The sequence below is a fragment of the Sphaerodactylus townsendi genome, linkage group LG10 (genome assembly GCF_021028975.2).
Source record: "Sphaerodactylus townsendi isolate TG3544 linkage group LG10, MPM_Stown_v2.3, whole genome shotgun sequence".
NCBI classification, from domain to species: Eukaryota; Metazoa; Chordata; class Lepidosauria; order Squamata; family Sphaerodactylidae; genus Sphaerodactylus; species Sphaerodactylus townsendi.
The window spans coordinates 88,283,987-88,300,524 of NC_059434.1; the positions used below are offsets into that span (position 1 = coordinate 88,283,987).

The 16,538-nt window shown below is 52.2% G+C and overlaps 1 protein-coding gene across 1 annotated transcript in view; it reads right to left on the reverse strand.

The window, feature by feature from the left end:
- EXOC6B (exocyst complex component 6B) overlaps nucleotides 1-16,538 on the reverse strand; it is a 191,689-nt gene that overhangs the window by 142,971 nt on the left and 32,180 nt on the right. Inside the window, exons 4-6 of the mRNA XM_048508780.1 lie at nucleotides 15,763-15,853; nucleotides 15,557-15,602; nucleotides 12,658-12,862 (exon numbers count right to left, since the gene is read on the reverse strand). Of these exons, the coding sequence (XP_048364737.1) occupies nucleotides 12,658-12,862; nucleotides 15,557-15,602; nucleotides 15,763-15,853 (342 nt within the window). The remainder of the gene's footprint in view (nucleotides 1-12,657; nucleotides 12,863-15,556; nucleotides 15,603-15,762; nucleotides 15,854-16,538) is intronic.

Here is a 16,538-nt window from a genome sequence, read left to right on the forward strand (position 1 = left end):
CTTCAGACAAGGTCGCCTCCACACCCCTCCATCTACCGTCTTGAAAAGCTCTGGCTTCATTTCAGCTCTGTTGGAGGCGTCTGTTGGTTTTCAGATTGCTGGGGTCCAAAAACCGAGCTGTCCTGTTTACTGGTTGACTCCTCTGTCTTTGACTTACATGAGATAACCTGCCTTGAGTCTCAGCAGGAAAAGCATATGATAAATAATTTTATTATTGATTTGATTTGAAATCCGGTCCTTTCCAGCCAAAGGCCGGGTCCAGGGCAGCTAGCACACATTTTCTAAAACTATCATAGGATCACACAGTAGTAAGTTGATAGATTAAAACCTTCACTATAAAATAAATACAGAGATAGCCATTTAACCCTATCTTTCCCACAGAATAGTCCCACTCTCACCACGATTCCAAAAACTTATGGGTGAGAAAGGAGGGGGTATAAATTTGGAGCCAAGATGTTACAAATTTGGACTGGTGTCTTCAATTATAGGCCCAGTGGAACATTTCAGTCTTACAGGCCCTGCGGAATCTGTTTACATCCTGCAGGGCCCTGATGTTCATCGGGAGTGGATTCCATCACACAGGCGTCAGGGCAGAAAAGGCCCCGGTTCAAGTGGAACTCAGCTGAACGTCCCTGAGTAGATCACTATCAAAGGATCGGAGGGTCAATAACCCAATAAAATGAAACAAATTTTAAAAATTCTGTCCCAGTGTACCATCGGATAAAATGAATGTTGAGTTTAAAGTTTTAAGTTGGCTTTTATTCAATATCATTGTTTTCAATAATATTGTATTTTATATTTCCATGTCTGTCCTGTGCCTTGGCTGTTCTTATGAAAAGAGGGCATAAAAATACACTAAAGAAATAAATGTAAATAGTGACTCCTTGCTAGGCAGCAGCCAGACCCCCGGCCGAAGCGCCCTCGAGGCTCGACAGAATCTGTGTTTGTTTTGTGATGCCATCAACACAGCAGCCAAGAGACCGGGACCGGCAAGGAAGGGTTGCAAGGCAGATCTGCGGCTGCCCTCGGAGCAGAGAGCCGACTCGGGCCCTCGCAAGGGCGGGGGGATGAGCACGTCCGTTCCCCTCCCCGCCCTCCGCAAAGCACCCTGCAACTCAGACAGGTCTTGGCCCTTCTCAGCGGCAGCAAGACATTTCTCTTGCATGTCATTTGGCAGATGTGGCTGTGAGGCCGTGCCAATTCACCCCCCAGCCCTCCCTTTTAATCAGTATCACATAAAGTTTAACACATGCTTTGAAATGTGCACCAGACTCAGTGCATAGCCTCAAGGGGGTCCTGCCGAACAACACGCCCCATCCCAGCCGCAGCTCCTCCAGCAAATTTCGCTCTCAACTTTGGCTGAACCACCCGGACTGTCAACACCCGCCCGCTGCCAACCGGAGGAAAGGTTGCGGGGTCAGAGCTGAAAACAAGGCCGAGAGGCTGGGGCGTGCTCAGGACAGGACAGGATGTTTGTTTATACGTCCCTCTGCTTACACAAGAAAGTGCGGGGGGGGGGGGGGACCCTTCAGGGACAGCTCGTTGAGTTGCAGCAGAGATGTGCCAGGAAAGTCGAAGCAGGCCAAGTGACAGAGCTATGACCCCAGACAGGCACAATGGGCCCCGATCCTGGAAGATGGGCATTCTTATGGCAAGCTGAGGCATCGGCCGGTTGGGGTGTCCTTTGCCACATAAGTCCAAGGGTCACACGGTCTTCAACTGCAAGGGGTCTCAAAGCAGTTTACAAATGTCTTCCTTTCCATGCTCCTCCCCACAACAGACACCTTGTGGGGTACGAGGGGTTGAGAGTGTTAAGAGAATTGTGAGTGACCCCAGGTCACCCAACAGGCCTCATGTGAGACACTTTGCAGTTGACCAAAGCAGGATATAAATCCAAACTCCTCCTCCTCTTCCTCCTCCTCCTCCTCTTCTTCTTCTCCTTCTCCTTCTCCTTCTCCTTCTCCTTCTTCTTCTTCTTCTTCTCCTCCTCCTTCTTCTCCTTCTTCTTCTCCTCCTCCTCCTCCTCCTCCTCCTTCTTCTCCTTCTTCTCCTTCTTCTTCTTCTTCAAGGACAGGAGACCAGGATTGGGAAGGCCCCACCAGCAACGTCGTATTTTTGGCTGGCTGAAGCCTAACCATCCAAAAGGCCCTGCAGGGGCCAGGCATTTTTGGGAAGAAGGTCTTGGGCTTTGGGATCAGGAAACCAAAGGGCTGAGCTACCCCCCACGCCCAAAAATATAGGGGTGGGGGTAGGGAGAAGAGGTATATTTAAAAAAACCCTAAATAATAAATAAATAATAAAAAAGTATTCTCCCTACTGCTCACTGCAGTCGGGGGAACATGAGCCAGAGAGAGCAGAGGAAATTTGAGGGTTTTTCAGTCTTTTTTCCTGAGGTCATAAAAACAATACAGAGGAGTACCTGTTAATCCGTTTCTGTAAATTCTAAGTGTTATAAACACAGACGTAAAGGCATAGAATTCCTTTTCAACAAACACATGAGGTTTTCTGCAGAAAGCCAAGAAGTGTTCAAATAAAGAGAGTGTTTTTAAGATAATAAGCACATTTGTGCACTGATCCTGTGATGTGGAGAGAAGCGGGGGGGGGGGCAGAGGGGCTCAAAAACTTCTAACCGTGTCTGCCCAGAAATCAGGAAACCGATGGGGCCTGCAGATCTCCCTCCCTTCCTCCCTCCCCACGCACCCACCTCCAGAGATTTTTTGCCAAAGGCAGCCATCTTGTACACTGTCCGGAAAGTTTGGACCAGCAGAGCCTCCTCCAACCGGATCAGGCCTCAGGCGACGATCCTTCCAAATTCCGGTACCAAAGATCAGCTTTCAATCAGCTATCAGTGGGATCTCTGGCCTCTGAGGCAAGTGCTCCATACCCACTTCCACCCCCAAGCTTTGCCCTCTTCTGACAGGGGAGCCAAAACCTCGTGACGTGGGAAGACCCTGAACATCCCCAGGGATTTTCTATCGCTTAGACCAGGGGTAGGGAACCTGCGGCTCTCCAGATGTTCAGGAACTACAATTCCCATCAGCCCCTACCAGCCAATTGTGTGCTGACAGAAACTTGATGGAGTGCTGGATTCCCTGAGTGAAGCCGCAGGTTAATAGACAAACACAATCCCCCCCCGCCCCCCCGCTGCCTGCAGGTCGACATTGTGAACTCCAAGACATCTTTGCCTCTTTCCACCAAACCGAGTGCTGAGCTTGGGTTCAAAATGTGCAGGGAATCTGTAGGGCTAGAGATGCAGCTGGAGGGGAACCAGGCTTGGCCTCCACAGCAGTAAAATCACTGGGACAAAATGTTGGTTCACTAACAGCAAGTTACAACCTTCCAAACTCTCTCAAGGTTAAGAGAGTGCCGCTACTACAAGTTTCAACACCCCCACCCAGATTCAACTCTCCCACCATCGCACGCCTGCACAGCTCTTTAAAAAGTGAGTCGTCACTAATACCCCTTGCCTTAACTGCAAACAGCATCAGTTGGTGGGGCCCAGTTCTTTTACGTTATACAATGCACTCACAACAGCGGAGCCTAACCCCTCCCCTTGGGCACCTGCGCAGCTCTTTAAAAAGTGAGCCATCACCAATACACCTTGCCTTTTATACAGATAAGATAGCAGGTTTCATTGAACTATGCAGAACACTCTATTCATCAAGTTTTAAGTTTTGCATTTTAACTCTGCAACTTTCCGTGCTTGGCAAATAGCTTTGAAAGAGTTGCAAATAGCTTTGAAATGCAGTAAAGCCGGGGGAAGATTCTGCAAACAGAAGACACCTCAGAAGACAGCCTGATCGGAAGCGGAAGCGGAATCCGTAGCCCCGGCGCAGGCATGGATATGAAGCAGGACATAACCAAGACAGTTGCTGGCAGAGGAGGGCTGGAGGAGGTTTTGCAAAATGCTGCAGAAAGGAAGCACTAAGATTTCTCCTGAGGTGAAAGGAAAACCACAAACACCTTCTGCTAATGATGAATGGCTCACATAAATCTGTAACGTGAACCGCTTGGAGAAAGGCACGGATGGGCATATCTTGTTGAGTCAAAGAAAATGCCACCTCCTTCCGACAGGCACAGAACAGAGAGAGGCCACAGAGCTAGCCAGAAAGGGCTCTCTTGCAAGCGCATGAATGCTCCAGTGTGGAGCCGTGGTTTGAGGAGGAGCAGGAGAGGCGGCTTTATTCTGCTTTTGGGCCAAGAAGCTCAGGATGGCCCACGTGGGTGACACTGCTTAGCAAGCCTGTGTGCCGGCTGAAGCCCAAGAGACTGGATAAGCACCACTATCCCAAAGGCCGGCTAACCGTTCTCCTGAGGCCCAAAGCAGCCGAGCAGAAAGGACACCCAACCTCCATTTTCTTGTACTTATTTATCTAAAATATTTGTAAACCATCTTTCTTCCTATGGAGCTCAAGACGCAGGGGTGGAGCGAGGGGAAAATGCACCCAGGGCATGGGTACGCCCTCTGCCCCTGCCCTGGACCGCCCCTGCCCACCCCCCGCAGGGCACGCACCCAATGCATGGCCCCCCCGCCCCGCCCCTCCGCCCCATTGGCGGGACTACGTCACTGTCAAGACGGCTGATGCATTAATAAGATGCACAGAGGAAGCTACATAAAAAACACCAATAAATTTAAAATCACAATTTAGAACTGCTTCAATTAAATGCAGTCCTAAACAAAAATGTCCTCAACCGCCTTCGAAAGGGTGAGGGACACCTCCCTGGGGAAGTTGTTCCGTAATCATGGGGCTGCCACCAAGAAGGCCCTCTCTCCCACGTGTGGCCACCAGGCCAGCTTCTTGGGTTAGTGGGCCAATTAGAAGGGCCTCTCCCTGTGATCTTAATCCCCAGACAGGAACACATGGGAGATGACGGTCCTTTATCAACATGGCGCAGTGGTTAAGAGCAACGGACTCTAATCATTCCCTGCTTCTCAACAAGAGAGGAGGACTCTTATCTGGTGAACTGGATTTGTTTCCCTGCTCCTCCACATGAAGCCTGCTAGACAATCTCTCTGAATTCAGCCCCACCTGCCTCTCATAGTGTCTTTTGTGGGGAAAAGAAGGCATAAGGATTGTAATGTCGAAGGCTTTCACGGCCGGAATCACTGGGGTGTTGTGGGGTTTCCGGGCTATATGGCCGCGTTCCAGTAGCATTTTCTCCTGACGTTTGGCCTGCATCTGTGGCTGGCATCTCCAGAGGATCCTCGGAAGATGCTACTGGAACATGGCCATACAGCCTGAAAACCTCACAACAGTATAATGATTGTGAGCCGCTTTGGGATTCCTCAAGGTACAGAAAAGCAGAATATGAATTCACCTCTGTCTTGTGCCCTTCAGCAACTCCCCTTCGTTCAGTTCTAAAATGTCTGCCCCAAGGACATGGCTGCCCCAGACAGGATGTCCAGCTCAGAGGACCTGGCCCCCAGGATCTGAGGAGAGCTTCAGCCACCCTCCTGCAGCGTAGCCTCCAGGCACTGGGGCGGGGAGGGGGGGCTCCACAAACTCAGCCAGCCAGGAGGCAAGCAAGGGGATCAAGAAGGCCCAGCTGCAGGCAGGCAGGTCCATCGCTGCCTCTGCCAAAAGGCTGACAAACAGTGAGGCAGAGGTGCTCCTGTCTGCACGAACAGTTAAATCTAATTTTCTATAAAGTATACATACCAAGAAAAAACCTCCCACCTCTTCCATCTGTGCTGCAGAAGATTACGCAAGGGCTGAAAATCCTCGGCTTGCAGCTAATTAAAAACACCGTCCAAACGGCACTTTTAAACATTGTTCCGGGCCACTGGAAGGGCAGCCACGAGCATCTGGAACGTGAGCCACGTTCAGCAAACATGTCACTCCATCCACCACATTCCCCACCGACAAGCAAAACGGGAACGGAGACCCTGTTTGCCTTTAAAATGGAGTGCAAGCAGATTCCACAAGCGCTGCTGCTCCCCCGGCTGCTCTGGCGGCGGCGGCGGCCACAGATGCTTCAACCCAACTAAGTGACAGAGATCCCATCAGGCTCTGTCTGGACACGCAAAAAGTGCCTCCCTGCCAGAGGTCCAGAAAGGGCACAAAGGCCGGGCAGGAGAGAGGAGCCTCCTGGAATGAGAAGGACAACAGAACGTATTAACACTGGACAATTGTTGCGCTGCAGCAAGGTGTGGGATGTGTGTGTTTCCTTTCTTGTTTTTCTCTTCAGTTTGGAGCACACTGATCTGGACTGCATGCTTCAGCTGGGGAGGGGGGGGACAGAGTGGCTACCCCAAAGCTCAATGGGCATCAAGCCTGGGCAGAGGTTGGAATCATATAATCATAGAGTTGGAAGAGACCCCAAGAAGGGCCATCAAGTCCAACCCCCAGGCATGCAGGAACACACCATCAGAGCACTCCTGACAGATGACCATCCAGCCTCTGCTTAAAAACCTCCAAAGAAGGAGACTCCACCACTCTCCAAGGCAGCGAATTCCACTGTGGAACAGCCCTGACAGTCAGGAAGTTCTTCCTAATGTTTAGGTGGAATCTCTTTTCCAGCCACAGCCAGCCAGTCAGTCTTTACTGCATCAGTGAATCAGCTGTAGCAACCACACTGATGCCATCAAAATAAAAACAAGACAATTCCAGACATTTCCAGAGGAAAAACTGAAACACATAATGGTCTCAAAATAAAACACAACAGCATCTCAAAATGAAACCACCTGGCAATCCAAATGGCAAAGGACCCAGAGAGGAACAGCTGACCTGCCGGCCAACCGGTCTCCCATCAAAATATCTCACCCTCATCTTTATTTTTATGACAGCGGTGACTAACCTTGTCCTTCAAAAAGGGGTGAATTTATCTTTATCAGCTGGTAGTCATGCTAATTTATCCTGATCTGAACTTCCTGGGAAACAGGAGCTAGCAGCCATATCGAAGAGAAGGCTGCCAAGCAAGACAAGCGCCTAAAGCCCCAGTCAGGCGGGGAAGCCCCTGCAGAGGGACCCCAGCGCAAGTCACAAAGGGAGGGGGTCTCCAGTCTACCCTCACTCAGTGCTGGGCGGAAAAGCCCGCAAGGACGGGCCGACTCTTCGGAGCCAAGGAACCCTCAACACACTGGAAGAGCAACAGACCTCTGGCAGGGTCGAGGCCCTGAAGCAAAACGGCAGCTGGTGGAATCAGAAGAATTCTCTCCAGAGTGAGATCTCAGGAGGGCAGAGAAACGGGATCCAGCAGGTTCTCACAGGTTCCCGAGAGTAGGTTACTAATTATTTGTGTGTGCTGAGAGGGGGTTACTAATTGGTGATTTTGCCACGTGATTTTTGCCTTAGTTACGCCCCTCCTCTCAGCAGTAGCGCGCAGAACTTGAAGCAGTCTAGCAGGAGGTACACCGGCGTGAGTGGCAGCCTGCGCCTGCGTGCATTCGTTTCCTGCCCAAGGACCAGCGCAGCGGCTGCGTCCTTGCCACAGCCCCTCCAGGAATGCCCCGCCCCCGGAATGCCCAGCCACGCCCCCGTCGTGCCCCACCCAGCCCCATTGGCGCTACACCACAGTTTGAATCCCACCACCGTGGGAGCCTGTAACTAAAATTTTTGGATCCCACCACTGCATTCCACGTTCTGACTGACGGCCATTCACCCACCTAAAAAGACCCGCTTGGAGGCCTTCACTATTCTAAATAGTTTGGCCACAACGCCGCACATTTTCCAGTACAGATGGGGAAAGTATATCGCCCTAGTCGGCTGACTTCTTTCCATTGTGGAAACTGACTGTGTATTTCTACCTGCTACTTCCTGTCACTTAACCAATTACTAACCCCACAATCTCGATTTCCACCTTGAGGAAAGGAAGTGGGCAGGACCCCCTAGGAGTGTCTCTTGCACACGTTCTGCTCATCTTCAGCCTCTCACACTAGCCTCATTCGGTCACTCCCATGGGGTTTGCGTACGGAATCTGCCCAGAGGATCCTTCCCTCAGTGCCAGAAGCAACGAAAATTGAGCAGGAAAACTAAGCCGATGGTGTTGCTCAGTTGGATGCTTTCTTGTTAAAGGGGTGGGGTTTGGAGGGGCAGGATGCTCAGTTCTGCCTGCCTGCCTGCCTGAAGCAGTGGGGCAGGCAGATGCTTCCATCCCTGGAGTGGCCTGTGCATGGCTCGTTCTTACCCAGCATCCCAAGAGCCTTTGCAGAAGGCTCAGAGGCAGCACCAATCAGAATGGCCCTTTCACATGACTGGCATCCCAATAAAAATGCGCAGGGAGACCAACAAGCATTAAGTGATCCGATTCACCCCAAGTAGCCCCATCACAAGCCACATCTCAGGAAACCAGAGGGAGGGGGCTCCCTTAGGAACCCACCCGGCCACTGCAGCCATCTTCCGACCCCCTGCTCCAGGTGCCCCACCTTCTGGAATTAGCTGGGTGGTCACCTGCCACAGGGTCTTCTTGATCGCTGCACCAAAGCTCTGGAACTCTCCCCCCGGGGTGGGGGGTGTCTGCCCCCAGCTTTGCTGTCTTCCACCAGGTGGTGAAGACTTTCTTGTTTCGGGGTTCCCTCAGGGATCCTTCCTTCCTAACCAACTTTTCACGTTTTGCATATATTTTGACTGTTTTGTGTATATTTTACTTTGGGTTTTTTTTACTCTCTTAACAATTGTTTTATCAACGTAGGTTTGGGAAGGGGGTGTTGACTTGAATGGTTTTGTAGTGTGGTTTCATTATGTCTGTTTTAAATTGTTAGCTGCCGTGACAGCCCTTGTAAGGGCAGAAAAGCAGTGCAGATGTTCTATAAATAAAAAAATAATTCACTCAGCACATTCTAGTATCTGCACGTGCGTAAACCACGGACAAATTAAAAGTCACACAAGGGGTACAGATTCCCAAAGGGTCTGATCTGACAAGAGCCAGTTTGCTCTGTTGGAGAACACGCCAACCACATCAAGACACAGTTCCCAAGCGGACAGGAAAACAGAACCTGTGTAAAATGTATTGCTCAACGGTTTTCTGGGCTGGGTAGCCATAGTCTGGTAGTTCTTCGTGTTTTGCCCGCATCTATGGCTGGCATCTTCAGAGGCATGTCATGGCAAGGTGAAATGTTAGGAGAGCACAAGATACCAGACCACGGCCACACAGCCCAGAAAACCACAGCAGCCAGAACCTCTGGAGTTCAGCTCCCATGCCTCCTTGGCCAGAACTCACAGGTCACGCCTCTTGGCTCACGGAATTCACAGGACTTGAACATAGGACTCGCAATTCAAGGCTCAGTTCTCTCTGGACGAATGAAGCCGAGCACCGTGGGGCAAGACGCCAGCAGAGCATTGGCCTGAGATGCCAACGACTGGAAGACAAGGAGTCCCTCAGCTCCACTATGACGCACATCAGAGCAGACCCTCCCCTGCCTTGAGAGGCGGCTGGCCACACCCTTTGCTGGTCAGCAGCACTTCCTCCAAAGAGCTTAAGACTGCAGCTTTGGGGAGAAAGCCAACCCCAGATGCTCCAGCACTGGCTCACTAGAAGCACGTTTCTTAGTTGTCCTTTTGGGGTCAGCTTCATTGAACAGACCCAGAAGTACTTGGATGGCACACCAGTCCTTGACTCATTTCAGTCTGATGACAGGGCTGCCTTCGGCAGATAATCCATTTCTACGGCCCTTTCCCCACTTACCCTTGTCGGAGGGTTGCTGCGCGCAATTCCCAGCGCGCGCAATTCCTGGCACACGTCCCGGCTTCCCCACGACCCCGCGCTCTGTGCGGGGTCATCAAAAGGCGCCATTTGAAAAGGTGCCAGGAATTACGCGCGCTGAGGGGGCACAAGAGAGGCAGCATCGGGGCGGCTGTGTTCTCGCCACACCTGAAGTGAGGAGTGCAGCTGGACCCCACGCTACTTTAGGAGAGTAGCGCGGGGCTTAAGGTAAGTGGGGAAAGGGCCTCTCTGGAGAAGGGAAATGCCTCCCAACTGGTCTTCCTGATCACTTTCTACTGTAAGAGCATCTGAGACGGGGTCTGGAGGTACAGTGAGCCTTATTTTTGTTTTTGGCAGGGATGTGTGTTAAGAAGTAGAAAAGAAAGACAGGAGAAGGACCAGGCCTCAGGGGACTGATACAGAGGAGAGCCTCCCCTCCCTTCTGGGACACAGCCGATCTGACCAGGCTCATTCATGCATCAGTAACCTCAGGAAACTCCGGCTGGCATGAAATGTGCCTGAGCATCTTGTCCCTCCTCAGTCCTCACATTGGTTGCCTTTTGGTTTCACGGTCCAGTTCAAAGAATTGGGACCTTCCAAGGGGCACGTAAAGCCTGGTGCCCACGTGTCTGAAGGTGCCCACGTGTCTGAAGGTGCCCATGACCTGGTGCCCACATGTCTGAAGGAGCGCCTCTCCCTTCTGGCCATTCCCCACGACCGCCTGCTTGGGTTGCTTCCATGTTACAGGACAGCCTTCTGTAGGACATCAAGATGTCTACCTCTCCCTTGCTGGGTTCAGAAAACACAACTCTTGAAAGCAAGGAGGCAAGCAGTCACCTCATGGGGTGGGGGAGGAAGAGACAAAACAGAGACTGCTCAGTTGCTCTAGGTTGGAGGAGTCCCCTCGTCTCAACTGCTGGAAGAACCTAGGGGTGGCGGAAGGGGGGTGGCCCTACCTAGACAAGCAATGCAACCCCTTGCCATGGGGGCTCTACAGGAGAAGCTGCCTGCCGAAGAAGGTCACGGGAAGGTTTCGCGTCAGTGATTCTGTCTCAGGGGGACAAGTAGATCCTCAGGTTTTCCTTAGAAAGAGGCCGGAAGAGACAGCGTCATTTGTTCCTTGAGCAGAAACCACGTGGGAGAGGAGCTGTAGGCAGGAAAGCCCCGCCTCAGTCCTGGCACAGATGCAGGGCACGGGGCAGCTTCAGCAGCAGCAAACGTCACCGTTGCCGCCGGCTGGTATCAGCAAATGAAGATGTGCCTTTAGGGCTCCTTCCTCCAATCACAGCCTTCCAGTCCACATCCGCTACTCTGAATCCAACGCTCCAAATTTTTGGCCCCCAACTGCCACGTTTACAGTCACTGCTCCCCACAAAGAGACCTTCAAACACAGGCTCTTTCACAGAATTGGGGTTAACGTGACTAACGTCCAAAGAAGATTACCCTCCAAAAGGCCAAGACCAAAAAGCCAGATCCACGGGACAGACAAGTCTACTGGCCAAGGCAGAGCTTAGCCTCCGGGCTGCAGATTCTTCCAGTGACATCCCCGGGTGGACATTTGAAGGTTCTTCCCACACCTGCCCCAAAAGAGTCCCTCTGCAGATGGGAAAAATATTGGAACCCCTGCCTCCAGCAGAACAGCCAAAGGGTCATGGCCCACCCACCCTGGCAAGGAGCTACTAAGTATAAACGTACACATCATCAACAGAAAGTCCACTTGGGGTATCACTTAAGTTCCTCACAGTGACTGTGGAGCAGGAAGCCCCACCTCAACAGCCACCTTTGCCACAAATTCGGTGGGTGGCCTGAGGCAAGCTAATACCCAAGGACAAGAAGGAAGGTCAGCTGACTCAGTGGGATGAGGATGGACTCTTCGAAGAGACAGGCGGACGAGGCATCCCAGGAGAAGAGGCCATCTGCCCATCTCCTCTTCACCCGGGCCCCCGAAGCCACAACTGACTGCCAGCCATGGAGCTTTATGGGTCCCGTGTCCCACCACATCACTGAAGAAAGTCACTGGAAGGAGCGGGCAAGCAAGGAGGGCAGAGCACCCACGCCCTCGTCCTTCTCAGCTGCTGGGAAACATCCTGAGCCAGACATGGAGGCTTTGCGGAGAGACACATTCCCCGCCAGCCGGGCACCAAAAGACAAATGAAAGCTATTAGCACTTTCCATGAGCACAACAAAGGAAGACCTTTCCAGAAACATGGTTTCTTTCAGGGCCAAACACTAAACATTTCCATAAACAATCAAAGCGTCTAACTGCTTGCATCAGGTAAGCCCGGAATGTTTTAATAAGGCTAATTTAAATACCAAAAGGAACTTCCTACATCTTGGGTACCTGCTACAGTTTAAGGGCTCAGTGAGATTGCAGCGGACTGCTTTTCACAGAGGAAGATGACTTGGCAGGCGCCCCAGCCGGGTCGAGGGTGGTCCAGCAAGGTGCCTGCAAGGGGGGGGGGGGGGGCTCGCAGGAGAACAGCTGGCCTTGGAAGGGCCTCTTGCTTCTCATGCAACATCCCTGATGCCCCCTGCCCATTAAAGACGCAGTCCTCCATCAACCCCACACTAGTGACAGGGAAGAAGGGATTCCTACTATCCTCCATGAGTTGTTCAAATTCTGCAGATGCCGGCAGCATTTATGGAGTGCTCCTTATGCTGGGGACAAAGGACAGATCAGACCATAAATGTCAAACTCACAGCCCTCCAGATGTTATGGACTACAGCTCCCATCATCCCCTGCTAGCATCATCCCACCACCTTCTCTCTTCTATCTCCGTCCCTCTTCTATCTCCTTTGCTTCCCTTCCAATTAGTCTCCCATTATGAGTTCCAAGGCACAGAGGTACTGACTGTATAATATGGTTGCCTTTATGACTGTAGTACGTGACTGTTGTGAGCTGCACTGAGCCCACCTGACAGGGAAGGGCAGCCTATAAAACACACACAGGCTGCAGCAGCTGTGAAAGGTCCTGTATGAGTCCACAAGAGCTTCCGTGCGGAATGGGCTCCTCACCTGTTTCATGGCCGTCTCACCGATCTTGTCCGAGTGCTTGCGGATGCTCTCCAGGAAGTCTTTAAGGTCAGACATGGAAACTGCCTTGATTTCCTCGCGCAGACTTGGGATGCTGTCCACCATGACCTTGCAGAAGCGATAATGGCTCACCTGTGGCAGGTAAGTGTGCTCAAGGTGCTCCAGTGACTTCAGAGCAGGGTAGTGTCTGGGAAGAAGGAGAAAGTGTTTAAGATCACATGCCTCAGCCGTAACAGCCCTGCCTCCTGCAATCTGAGAAACTTTGGGCTCCCAGTCAATGGCATTCAAGGTTCAGCCCCCTCAGGTGAGAAGGCAAATGGGGGCGGAATCAGGGCTTCTTCTGAGCATCCAGGCACCTGTCAGCCCCCATCCTGTTGTCCCAGTGAATGGCAGCCCTGCCTGCTAAGGCAGCACAATGAAATAGGCATGAGCTGCATAGATCGAAGGAGAGCAGCTGCCGTATCTTGGGTTCCCAAGCCACAGCAGCACAGGGCTGGAAGAGAGCAGCACACCCCTCAGGTGAATGAGAAGAGCATCAAAGCATAAGGCCCTTGGTGAGGACAAGGAGAAGGGCAAAGGCCTTGAAAGGCAAGAGGAGGGCCCTGGGCGGAAGGAGAGATCGCTGGCGGTTCCGTCCCAGAGGAAAGGTCGGGAGCTCCATCTGGAAGGAACAAGAAACCCCTCCTTGCTTTCAGGAGCAGCTATCTGTGTATCCAGCCCAACATGTTGCACTTTCTCGTGAGAGCAGCAGCAGCCCTGCAAAAACGCCCACTGGCCAAGGGGATGCAACTGCTCCGTCTGCTCAGAGGGGCCATTCAGGTCTGGACCAGAAGCAGCCGGTGGGCTGGGAAAGGGTCTGCATGTAGCTTATCAGTCAGACTGCAAGGCCAACAGTCGCCCTTTCCCAGCAAACCTTTCCAGCTTCAGGAGTGAATATAAGACACGCGCCTGGGGGGTGGTGGTGGTGGTGGTGGTGGTGGTGGTAAAGATTTAGACAAGGCTGTCTCATGGGCTGAAGACCTCTGGCCAGCCCTCTGCCACCATCAGCACCCCCACCTGCTGAAGAACTAGTGTCTAGTCGGAAAGCAGGCCTGCTGCTTCAATGCACACAAACCCACATCACGGCCCTTCCCAAACATCTCGCCAAATGATGTTTGCAAAATGCCTGAAGAGAAGCAGAGGAAGTTGTTTTAACAGACAACCGCCGAGGTCACCCAAAGCAAAGGTCAGAACTCCAGCCGACTCCTGCAGTCCAGGCTCAGGCAGAGCCATGTGCAAGCAAAGGCAGCTCCTTCCGGAGAGAAACCCAGACCTGCAAGACTAGCCAGACATCAGCCTCCAGCCACAAACGCGTGGGGCCCACGGCTTCTCAGGAGAGCCCTACTTAAGGAGGCTGGATGCAGGAGGCTGCGACGCAGCCCGTGCAGCTGCCAGAAACACGGCAGCAAAGTCAGCCATCTTCTCCCGGGAGATGAAAAGCACACGCCAGTGGGGTCCAGGGACTCATCCCTGCCCCACAACCACCCATCCTGAGTGCACTGAACACGCCCACCCTCAGACTTGGACACAGCTCAGTTTTCCTCCACAGTGATACTTGCCTGCTGCCACCATGTGTCGCCCTCTGCCACCCACCTGGAAGCAGAGATGGATCAGGGCCAGCCGGGAAATGCCCTGTGCAAAACAGAGGAAACCGGCTGCTTCCTTACCCCAGATGGCCCTCATGCCAGGGCATGCAAGCGAAGACCACTCCAACACGTGTACCTTTAGACACAGGTCCACAGAGGAGCTCCAGGTCTGCTCTGCACACAGCTCCAGGCTACAGTTCACAACGCTCCAGAGCAGGACGAGAGGGGGAAGAGACAGCTGCTTCACCAGGAAGTGATTTTATTTGTCCTAACCAAGCTACAGATGAGCAACGGAAGGCAAAAGTATGGCAGTAGAAGGCGGCAAGATGGAAGCGGTTCAAGAATAAATACAGCACTACTTTGCTCATGGCAATCTGCAAAAATCTTAAAGAGTCCGCTTGTAATAATTTTAACCTCCACATTCTGTGTTCTTTCCACAAGGCTAATTCTAGGGAAAAATAACCAGGGAACAGGACAGATGTGTGCTGGCCCGCCAAAGTGCCAGAGAAATGTGAAGGGTGACCAGAGGCGAGGGTTGAGGGCTGTAAGGAGGGGGGGAGGCTATGGGGGCAGATGGGATGCAGAGCTGGCCAGACAGACCCCGTGGCTGAGGAAGCTGTGAAGGAAAGAACTGGAAGATGGGCTCGGACGGTAAGATTCAAGATGGAAAGCAAACAGGAGAAACAAACCACACAGCCACGTGTCAGTAGCACAAACTGGTTTGGCAGCAGAATGTGCTACAATATGATGGTGTCTGAAAGACCTTTTATACACCTGGTTTTACCTGAGCTGCCAATAACTGCGTGGCGGCTGCAATGACTAGAATATGCCCTGCCATCGAGCTGGTTTGGGTCCTTCTCACCCTGGCAGCATTTCTAGGATCCCTGCTGGGGGAGGACCGTGAGAGAAGCTGAAGCCCCCCAGCAGTGCAGCATTATTTTGTTCCAGTCGCCTTCCTTGTTTCCTTCTCCACCTCAAGACTGGTCTCAAGATTTTGATCAGAGAACCAACAGAAGTAACCCTTATCTGGATCATTAAAAACAATTACATTAAAAACCCCTCGGTCCACTTTGATTCAAGAAGGGAAACAGACAACCGCCACAAGCAGCCCAGGGGTTATTCCGAGGCCTCGAACTGTGTTTCTACCACGTTCATTTCACCAGGCAGGGCTTGCACAGAAAACCACATGAAAGGGCCGTGTCATCTCAGGTGTGTTCAGGTCAGTCCTTCCCCATTCAGCTTGTCTGAGATCTCACCTTTTAGACTTCATTTGTTCTCTCAGCTTCCGATCCATCTCCAGAACTAGGATCAAAGAGAGACAAAGATGGACCTGTCAGCAAGGGATGGCTATCAAGACGTTCAAGTCACAGTGGCTCCACCCCCTAACCCCCCTGATTGGCCTAATGCCACAACAGAGGGCGGAACAAACACCAGGAGTGGCCCCTTGATCAAGGCCTCTTACCAGGAAGACACTGTGTGAGCTTATCCACAGTCACAGAAATATTCCGCTGCTGGAGGCGACACTGTTTCAGCTCATCCATTGCTCCCACCAGCTGCAAGAGAAACCTCCGTTTTACCCCCGCAGCTCATTCCAAAAGGTCTTAGCCAGAGCTGCTGTCTAAGTAAGAGGTGGCCCCTTCAGGAGCTAAACTTGAAAGGCAAGAGGGGAAGTCAACAGAGTGTTTGTCAAGTCCACCCGCCCTGGGAACAACTAGGGTGGAGGAATGAGGAGCTCTGAGCACCTTCACGTTCTTCTAGGTTCTCAGACTGGGGAGACCAGACTGTGCAGCTCCAGCTCCAGTTCCTTCCCACGTCCCCCTGACTAAAACCTAACGGAGCTCTTCTGAGGGAGGTTTAGGCCAAGCCAGAAGACAACACGAGTGCCTTCACACAGCTGCTCTGAACCATCCGCCATCCTCACAAAGAAAACCTGTTTCCTGCTCAAGAGGCATCAGGTGATTCTTTCCCAAGGTTTTTCCACACAGTCAGGTACATCACAACCTGCAGCCTAGAAGTTAAAATTCTGGCTGTTCTTTAGGCCATGGCTATGCACAAATCTGACCAAGTCATCACAGGACATCTTCAAGATCGGAAGAGACAGGAAGAGAGGACATCACAAGCTCCCACCTGCCACAGACCTTCCCACCGAGGGGGGGGGGGGCTCCCCAACACACAGCTCAGCACACCTGACCCCAAGATCAAAGGCATGTGGGATGCTTCTTCCAGTAGGGAATGCAA